At 39.2% G+C, this 9882-nt stretch overlaps 1 protein-coding gene and 1 long non-coding RNA gene across 12 annotated transcripts in view; both read right to left on the bottom strand.

Moving 5' to 3' along the window:
* Positions 1-412: 412 nt before the first annotated feature.
* LOC146705987 (uncharacterized) lies at positions 413-1735 on the bottom strand. The gene is made up of 2 exons (XR_014921437.1): positions 1443-1735; positions 413-955 (listed from the first exon to the last, which is right to left on the bottom strand). It is a non-coding gene; the product is annotated as an uncharacterized LOC146705987 (long non-coding RNA).
* Positions 1736-3329: 1594 nt separating this feature from the next.
* Positions 3330-9882, bottom strand: part of nedd4l (NEDD4 like E3 ubiquitin protein ligase) — a 41738-nt gene continuing 35185 nt past the window's right edge. For all 11 annotated transcript variants that reach the window (XM_085463935.1, XM_085463940.1, XM_085463939.1 and 8 more), the window contains 10 exons: positions 9255-9376; positions 9011-9081; positions 8720-8815; positions 8529-8602; positions 8367-8427; positions 7911-7970; positions 7501-7608; positions 6680-6776; positions 6209-6281; positions 3330-5251 (listed from right to left, as the gene is read on the bottom strand). In XM_085463935.1, coding sequence (XP_085320061.1) covers positions 5149-5251; positions 6209-6281; positions 6680-6776; positions 7501-7608; positions 7911-7970; positions 8367-8427; positions 8529-8602; positions 8720-8815; positions 9011-9081; positions 9255-9376 — 865 coding nt within the window. In that variant the 3' untranslated portion in view covers positions 3330-5148. The remainder of the gene's footprint in view (positions 5252-6208; positions 6282-6679; positions 6777-7500; positions 7609-7910; positions 7971-8366; positions 8428-8528; positions 8603-8719; positions 8816-9010; positions 9082-9254; positions 9377-9882) is intronic.

Here is a 9882-nt window from a genome sequence, read left to right as displayed (position 1 = left end):
AGTGTGAGCCGTTGTGAGCATCTCTCAGCATTTCTAAGTTAGGCTTTGGTGTAAAAGTCCTCCAGCTACCCACATTCAGTGCATGTATAGGGAAAGGCACGTAGAGTGAACCCTATAATACCACATTCATCTGACATCGAGAGGCTTTACGACCCCAGGAATATTCCAGCTATTCAGCTGCAGTCTAAAACAGTCTTTATACATTATGCCTCTGATCACTCCTCACGTCTACCTTTCAGACCCTGACCCACATTGCTGGCATCGCACTCAGGTTGCAAATGTTTAATTTCTTTCACATATGCGTGGTAGGACAGGTGAAAGATGTTGAGTCAACATTACTAGAAGGAATACAAATTCCTGCGTATGTTTGTTCACCGCTTGGTCTTGAAGGCATCCGTGAAATGTGAACATCTGTCAGCAACAGATCAAAAGCACTTTATTTATGGTAAACAGAGACAAATGTGCAATAAGCTTTACATTTACAAAGCTGGCATCAGTAGTAGTAAACCAAGGTCTGTTTTAAGGTCTCCAGCAGCAAATTAGCACCTTGAATCCAAAAAGAAAGTGGGTCACACTCAGAGGCTCAGCATCACATATGATGCATAAACACACCAAATGTCTATTTCCATCTCCTGCCCTGGTGTAATGTGCACAGAGTCATTGGTACAGCTGATATACAGTTTTGCTTTACAGTTTGTACAACAGATTTAATAAGAGGATTAAAATTTAGAAAAAAAAAAACAGAAAAAAAAAAAACCCACACACCACAAACACAACAACACTTAAACCCAAAAGTGAAGGGGTACGTCGAGGGGCTTTTCACACTGTAGCTATTTAGTGTGATAATGGCGTTTGACGAAGAGGAAACAAACACCATTGTCACACTCCACAGCTCTGGAGGACAAGGTTTTCTGCAGACAGAGGCGCTGTTGGTGCAAAGTGATTGATGGGTGACCTGGTGAAACAGAGGGGGGAAAGAGCAAAATCAGGAAAGAAAAATCCAGATTAAGTGAATTGTGCAGTTTATACTTGGCCAAAAAACCAAACCCAAAACAGATGTTGAAGCCAAAAAAAAAGAAAAAAGCCATAGTGTCATGTAAATATTCTAGGCTTATTCAGCATGTTCAAAGTCCAGTCTAGTCGCTCCCCCCCCCCCCCCCCTCCAACTGATTGTAGGGATGACTGCAGCTGTGTGTGTGAAGGAGACAAAGAAAGACACCCATGTGAGACTCAATTACCAAGTTTGCCTTAACGTCTTTAAAATGAAGAAATTAAAGACTGGGTCAGACTGTATGCCAAATGAGCTTGAATGAGTTTTCAGTCTACTTTTAATGTTAAACACATCTGAGCTGAATCAGTACAGGGGACGGTCCCGAGCTCTTTACAATTTAAACCGTTCAATCATTAAGCTTCAGACCTATTGGAGGGAAATGTCTACTCACCTTAATTTTCAAAAGGTCTTTCCAGATTCATTTATACTTAATAGTTGCACTTTTCCCTGCAGTTACTCTTCTACTCTCGGTCTTCCTGCTCATGCCAGTGTCGCTTTGTTAATGCCAGTTTTAAGTCCAGTAGAGCGTCCGCAGCTGCAGGTTGGTGAAGTGATCCGTGGTGCATTTGGGTTCAGGGCTGTCCCATCCAAGTCTTTATGTAGACAGAGCAGAGTTTGGACAAACAGCCAGTTGCACATTAGTGATAAGCTACGGGGGAAGTATTGATCGACCCTGACCAGAGGTAGAAGGTGGAGGGGAGACTTTTTTTTTTTTTTTTTTTTTTTAAATACAACTGTTCAGGGCCTTAATCAGGATTCACTGAAAGTCACTGTGAGCTCAGCAACAACAAACTTAAGACAGGTGCTGCTCCCAAACAGATAGCAGTTTGGTGGAAATGAAATTTCTTATTTTTGTTGGAGGTAGGAATCTAAAATACTCATAATGCCATGTGCCGTTTCACATGTTCTAAATTTTAAACACCAAAGTTCCTAAGAGTTTATTCATGATCAAAAACATCAGTTCTAGGGTCACAACTTAATCTGCAATAGCTGCCAGGTGAATGAACAGTTAATGGCTAAACCACACGAATCCCACAAGTTTCAAATGTCACAAGAGTTAGCAAAAAGTAACTTGCTGCAATAGTTGAGTTATAGATATGGCTGGTACTACGGCCAGAAATGTAGATTATATTGAAACGGATGCTTGAAGGTTTTGAAATATAAAACCTACATGTAATTAGATGTAATTCATACATTTTTTTTTTACCAAACTGAGAATAACAGCGTGCATGAATTTGACAGGTAAACAAAGGCCTGTATGACACTGAAAACAGCTTTACATGAAGGGTCCAGTGTTTCACTCAGAAACAAGTGTTTAGCCTGAAATCAAATCTATTAAAAGTTCGTGTACCTACAAGAACAAAACAAACCTGTTTCAATAGCACCTGTGATTTTTATTTATTATTAAGTGAGTGAAAGCGTTTATAAGGAGGAGCTACAGGAGAAAAGTTGGCTTTTGGTTTGTTTGTGACCAGATTGAGGGTAGGAGGGCTTGATAAAATGTCCCCGGACTGGCAGGGTGGCTTTTATTTGCTCGTCCTTGAAGCTGATAACTCTTAGATTGCCTGTGTGAATGAACTGAGGTCCCTTTACCGCCCACGTGCACACACAGAGAAAGATGGTAGTAACTTTCAAATATTTGCCAATGCAGACAAATTTTCTGTAAAAAAAAAAAAAAAAAGCAGCAGCAGCATAGATACCTGGAAATTGAATTTAAATAGTTAGAATTGGAGAATGTAGGTGGGGAAAAAGGTGCAGCAGCAGCGCTCCATCTGGGATTACAAAGATTTCTGAAAACTTGTGAGTGAAGTAAGTTGGCAGAAGTGCAGAACTAATACACTTTAAGAGACGGTCAGTCATTTTTGAGGAAGGTCAACAAATGAGTTAAAATACAATAGGGAATAAAAATATAGGTGCATTTTTATCCACCCAAATTTCTATGAACGATCAGTCAGTAATAAAGTTAGACAAAGTCTCTGAATACATGTTAAAAATACACTCACTCAACTTTCATTTTCAAGGGAGTCGTGCAGGTGTTATGGAGGACTTAAGTCATACGATGCCAACCTTTCATATTTATAAGAAGCATATGCACAACTATAGAAAGCAACCAAAAGTTTTTGGCTGACGATTTATCCTAACTTTACAGGATGCTCATGCACTTGAGCAGATTTCTCCAAAGGGGCTTTATTGAAACCGTAAACAGTGTCCGTTTCATGGCTCTTCCACCTCGTTTTTAAGGAAAGTCGGATCTCGAATGATTAAACGACACAGTGTGTGAGAAGTCTGATTTTTATTTGACTGAAATTAAATGAACCACAAAGAGTTGCAGAAGTCAGCGAACTGTGAACAAAATGATATTAACCCTCATTTGTTTAAAAAAAAACAAACAAACAACAAAAACAACAAAAGCAAAACTGTACTGAGTCAGTCTGAGTGTTGGGATCATAGACTGGAAGAAACAGAAGGGAGGGAAATGTAGAGAAAGGGGACAAAGGAAGAGATAAAAGAATATTAAAAGACGTGAAGGCTCAGCTTCATTTCTGTCAACTTTTTGGAGTAGCAGCCCAGATTTACAGACCACATATTGCACCAAGTGAGTGCTTTGAATAAGAGGAGGGGAGGGGGAAATCACATTCAAGTAAATGACAAGAGACATAACAGGCGACATGACCTCAGAGTGATCTATAAAGTGCCCTTTAGGTTCAATAGTGTTAGAAAAAGAGAAACAAGATAGAAAAAAAAGAAAACACTTCTTTTCTTTGTAAGAAACGTGCTGCTTTATATTCAGTGGGGATCACAGCTTTTCTCTCAAACATCCACGCACACACACACGCACAGCTTCATTTTAGTGTTGATCAGTAATACTTCTGTTAAATGTAATACATACATAAATTCATATAATCATGAAAGAACTTAAAATTGTTTTTAAATCTCCCCTCAAGTACAATTTACAGCATTATGAACAGCAACAGGCATGAGAATATTAATGTAATCGTGACGTCTCAGAGAAACTACCCCCCCTTAATTTTAAGTTTTCCCTCCCCAACTTCAAGATCAATTACACTTCCAAATTATTACGTAGCAAACACAAGATACAGTTTCATGCTGCTCTCAAAGCACTACAATAAAAACAGTTTTATTAAACACATTTGCTATCACTGTAACAAATGATATGGATTCATCATTTCCCAGACTAGCCAGATTTTCACTTCACACACCATGGCATATATAGTAAAGAACAATTGTTCATCAGTACAAATACACTGAGAGTACTTTCCTGGAAGAGTTATACCAAATGTTCAAAAGAAAACATGTTCCATGATGACAAAACGTTGCTTGTTTTTTGTTTTTTAAAGGAGAAAAAAAAAAATTCCCATCTCTGGGAACTCATCCCCCATCTTTGAATCATTATTAGTGCCTGAAAAAAAAAGAAAACATTATTCTACAAAAAGGCTGCATGGTGATCTCTGATCACACAGTGCAGACAAGGCTCTACGGAGGGGCGTGGCCAATTTCCTGAAATGTGATTGGCTAGCATTCCTAAGGTAATCTGGTGTTGGTCTAAGGATTTGAGAGAGTTGTGATCATAGTGCCGTTGCAGTTTCTTAGAGAAATAGTGCATGTAGAAGCCAGATTAAGGCCATGCGAAGCACCCCTCTGTAGAAGACGGTGCAAATACTGTGCTATAGTGTACATAAAGGAGCTATTGAAATGCATTGGTGTTTTCCAGCACTGTAGATTTTCACAGGACGAGGGTAGAGGGGGAAGAAACAGCGGATCAGGGGCCAGCTCCCGTCATTCATTGCTCATGCCTGTGGATAACAGAATTCAGCATTCGAAACAGTGCGACACTCCCTTCCTTTCCCCAGCACCTTAAAAGGAGGGACCTACCCAAACCGAAAAGATATAAAGACGTAGGCATATTGGCTCGACAAGTCGCTGTACAGTCTCGAACCACCGTGCAGTGGAGGTGGCTCGCAGTCAGGCATTACAGTACAACATGCTTGCACAGAACTGCTACAGCAGCTGGTTTGACATCCCCGTTTCATTTTGTCTTATCGTTGGCGGGTTGGATGCGGTTGGAGGGAGCCGTTCTAGTCGACTCCCTCGAAGCCCTGCGCGTTCTCGACGGCCATCAGGAGCTTCTCTCTCAGGTCTTCAAATGATTCATAGGTGGGTAGATCCAAGCGGTTAAAACTGGAAAAGAAAAACAGGTAAAACAAATAAGGTAACATTTTAAATAAATTAATTAAATTTTTTGGTTCTGTATGTGGCAATTTCATATCATCCACAGTGATCACTCAAGTCATTTTCATTTATATCGCACCAAATAGTTGCCTGGAGGCACTTTTTACTGTAAGTTAAAGATCTTACAGTAATTCAGAGAAAACCCAACCCCGTCTCATTATTAAAGTCCTACCCCACAGCTCACGATCATAGTTAAGGTTGAGAACGTAGATCGACCAGTACATCAACAGCTTCACTTCTTACCATGACAGACCAGTTCAATCTCCACATGACCATTGATGCACCACCAATCTGTCTGTCACATGAGATTATAGGAAGAACTGCAAATATGCAGTGAACCTCTGTACAAGACTTGTGTAAACCTTTCACATACAAAAGGGCTTCAAATACTATGGCAGTATATAAAACAGTGGCAATAGTGCTACACTGTAGTTGAGAAAAAAGCTCAAAAGTACGATTTAGCTCATACGTTCTCCTGCGTGGCTACAAAAAAAATAAAAAATACAAATTCAGTCCATGATGCTAAAGAGAAGAACACAGACCGCACACACTGAACACTGGACTGGACGACCGACAAACTCAAAACCAAGAATATTACTGCAGAGTTTAATTTGGTCAACAGGGGGCAAAAACATGAATGTCTTCACACTAGCTGGTACCATTCCCACATTTTAAAAAGATAACATGGTAAACAACCTTTAGCAGCTGCACACTTTTACCTTGCATGTGACAAAAACTCTGCCAAGCTGAGATTCCTGTCAGTTTAGCTTTAAGTGCCTGCTGGGACTGCCACTGAAAGTATATACGATTTTTTGCTAAGCACCACTGTGCAGTTTCACAGAGCTGCTAGCACAGCTGCAGACTCTCAGCTTTGTTGTTCTGTGAGTGTGTGTAGCAGTGACATACCATGTGTGAGCTCTTGGCAACTTATCTGGTGTTCCCCACTGCTCGATGGTGAACAGCTGAGGACCATTAGAACCTGGCACAACGGGAGAAACAATTATGATTCCACTCTTGATGCACACACGAGGACAAATTAAACCCTTTAAGACCTTGGCTGCAGGAAAGCCTTTGGATATTTACTGCATTTTACATAAACATGTGTTTTTTGTTTAAAATGGAAATACTGGGTCAAGTAAAGCTGTACAAATAAATCTAAAACAAAGGATTTCTTTTAAACAAATCAATGTGACTTTTTACAACTTAGAAAGAGATGTCAAGATTTGCTATGTATGGAATTACATTTACTCAATGTGGTAAATGGACCACAATTTGTTAGAAAAGGATTTTTGTGACCTTGTTGCATCTTGTTTTGGCCGAGTATATGCTAACACTGCTACAAAAGTAGAAAACACCACACAAACACCAAACACGTACCATAAAGCTCAGCAAAACCATTCATGGGCACTCGTGATGTTCCAGTGACAAACTGGAGGAGTCGAATTCTTTTTTCAGCGTCCATCAGCAGGACAACCTGACGAGAGAGAAACGTTTCAATTTCCCAAAAGTCAACAAAATTTTTCAATCAAAAAATAAATAAATAACACTGTCTTTATTAATGCTTTCCCATCAACTCAACACAAAATTATATTTGAGGAAAGTTTCTGCATATAGTTTTCCAGTGGGGATGAAGTTTTAGATCTCTGGCATGAGGACATGGACGGTCTCACTTTGTGACCTTCAAAGAACTTCAAAGAACTGCTGGACTGCATTTTAGGGTTAACAGTTAGTTAACAACTAGTTTAATAACTAATTGGCAAGCGGTGAGGGTAGGTTTATGTCAACGAGTATTCTTACAAATATATGCAGATTATAAATGTACATTTGAACACATAAAAAAATTAAAGGAAAAAGTGATGACACAAAATGAAACTGAAGCGGTCGAAGCCCTTAATCAGATGACACGACACAGCAGTCTCTGTGGCTGGTGTGTGTTTGCTGTGTGAGTGTGTTAACGCTCAAGTCAAGACAAATGATAACGAGGGGCAGGTACCACTTTCATCAGAGCAAACAAGCCTGTTCTTCCAAATAGACTTTGATCTTCAAAAACGAGGCCAGCAACTTCCACTCGCAGGCCAGATGGAGGGAAACGTGCTTTTATGATGAAACGTCCAGAAACACGTAGACTAACAAAGTTTAAATGGTTCTGCTGCATCCAGTTATGAGTCTCGAACTGTGTAACTGAGTAATGAGCATACCTTCCAGAACCACTGTATGACGGGATGATTGGGACAGTAGCCATTCTTGTAAACGGTGTGTTGTCGCCAGTCGTTGACGTCAACGTCACCCAGACCACACATGAGCAGCTACAGAGAGACGGAGGCAAAAGAAAAAGACAGCATTTACACCCGGTGCCACATTTTACCATAAAATAAACCCTTAACAGAAATTTTAACGAATCTTTCAGCTATAGCCTTAAATAAGTGGTTTAATATACGTTTCCCCAGCAAGCAAGGTTACTTAAGACAGTCTAAAGATGACAAAGCAGCTTAAGAGTAGGATAAAATATTCTCACAGAAGTAGTATGTTGATTTAAAAAACAATTAATTTTACCCACTGGCTAATGAATCAAACTTTTCTTTCAGCTTTACTAGAAAGATATTCATACCTCCAGTTCGTTTTCATCAAAGATCTTGATCAGATCTATTTGAATGAGCTCAGTGAAGCCCTGAAAATTAAACAAAAAGAATTATGATAACAAGTAAGCAGGTTTAGAAGAATTTAATTTCAACTCTTAAACTAAGTAATGGTAAAATGAACTGGTCCTTATATGGCACTTTTCCACTTTTCTATACAACAACCATTCACACAAGCACTTTTCTATGCTTTGTTTATGTAAGTGCTTTCTAGCTAACATTCACACACATTCATACTTTGAGTTAGTATCTTGGCCAAGGATATTAGGCATGCAGACTGGAGCAGCCAGCGATCAAACCACCAACCTTTCGATTAGTAGATGACCTGCCTCTTGGGCTCTTAGCCACCCCAAAGGCTTAGGTAAACTAACTAAAAATCAGTGGCCACATTGCCCTCGAGTGGTAAGCATATGGCTGTACATAAATACCTCCAAGAAAGCGTTCATCTGCTTCTGGACCCGATTGACAAATCTCCACTGAATGACCAGACTGACGGAGGAAAAATTCATATATTATTGTAGATGAGCAGATGATTGCAATTTTGTTTATAAATATGAGTCAACGGATGACATGAAAATCAAAATACTTACTCTATGTATTCCTTCTTGTTGTCATTGGTGACCACCATGTCTGAGCCACTGGGCTTCAAGTCAACCTGGTAGGTCTGAAGGATAAAAAAAAAAAGAAGCTGAGTTTTCTTCTGATATGCAATAACATTAGTATACTGAAATTAAAATGAGGTTTTAACTGATTAAAAGTGACTGCTTCGATGCCTGCACACCTGCCCAAAATTGTCCTCATCAATGCAAAACCTCAAGTCCAGTTCAGTGGGATCATTCTCCAGAATCCACTTCAGAGAATTGTAGTACTCACTGTCCTATTAGACACAAAGAAAATTAAAGAATTCATTGGCCTTCACTTGTGAGAAAGGAGAGTTTGACTTCATCAATGTGAAACTGTTCCAAAGAAAGCTAAGCAAAAATATATGTATTTATTTTAGTAAAGCAAGTTCAAAGAATAAATATTTCACAGATCCAAAGTCACTGGCTCTGTAGTGCAAAAGAAACCTTACCACAGACTCCATGTCTTTAAGAGAGATCTGTTTTCCTAGCATCATCTTATAGAATGGTCGGATGAAAAAACCTGAAAAGAGGCACAAAAAAACCCCAAAACATGATGATAATCATCAACATCACTTTTATTTTCTACATTCTACAACACGTTTAAAAACACAAGTGACAAAGTGCTTTAACCGAGCTAAAATTCTGTGCCAACTTTGCAATATCAAAGCAATCCTCTACAATCAAGTCGCCTACCATCCAGCAGCTTTCCATGAAACACGGCCATTCCAGCAACACGCCCGATGAACTTGAAATAGGAGAGGTGATCCTCATTGCATAGGCCAGAGTTGGGATTAATTTGGAGAGTGTAGTTGTCCCTGGAAAGACATGAGCACAGATTTAAAAAAGTATTCGATTAGACAGTAATATCGATATCATAAGAGTAGACGTTTAAAAGCATACACAGCACAAAGTAAGTAATTTAGGTAAGCAATGAAAAGAAAAAACAAAAAACACAAACAAATAGGAACAGTGGAGTGGAGACAGACATCTTTTAAGGCGATTTCAAAAAGTTTTATTAGCTTTTCATTGAACCACATCTATAGACTACTTTTTCCATTTAAAACTTTCAATTCTTTGCCCTTAAATGTCACCATTTATTTTCTTTGGGTACCTCATGTCAAAAATATGTGAGAACAAAGTCATTAAATATTGATGACGGTACAACATAAGACACTTTGACCACCTTAATGCGTATTGTGTGTGGGAAACCCTTGTTCGACGTTGGCTTTTTGAATAAGAGGAAAAGCTAATCAAAGTAAAAGGAAACTTTCACAAGTCTCATGGGGATGACACGGCAGCACTGCCCCTCAACAGCTAACGC

The sequence above is a fragment of the Copadichromis virginalis genome, linkage group LG7 (genome assembly GCF_057382275.1).
Source record: "Copadichromis virginalis isolate Kocher_CV1m ecotype Utaka linkage group LG7, C_Virginalis_male_GT1.1, whole genome shotgun sequence".
In the NCBI taxonomy this organism is placed as follows: Eukaryota; Metazoa; Chordata; class Actinopteri; order Cichliformes; family Cichlidae; genus Copadichromis; species Copadichromis virginalis.
Note: the sequence above shows the minus strand (reverse complement) of the source record. Positions and strands in the feature narration are given on the sequence as shown.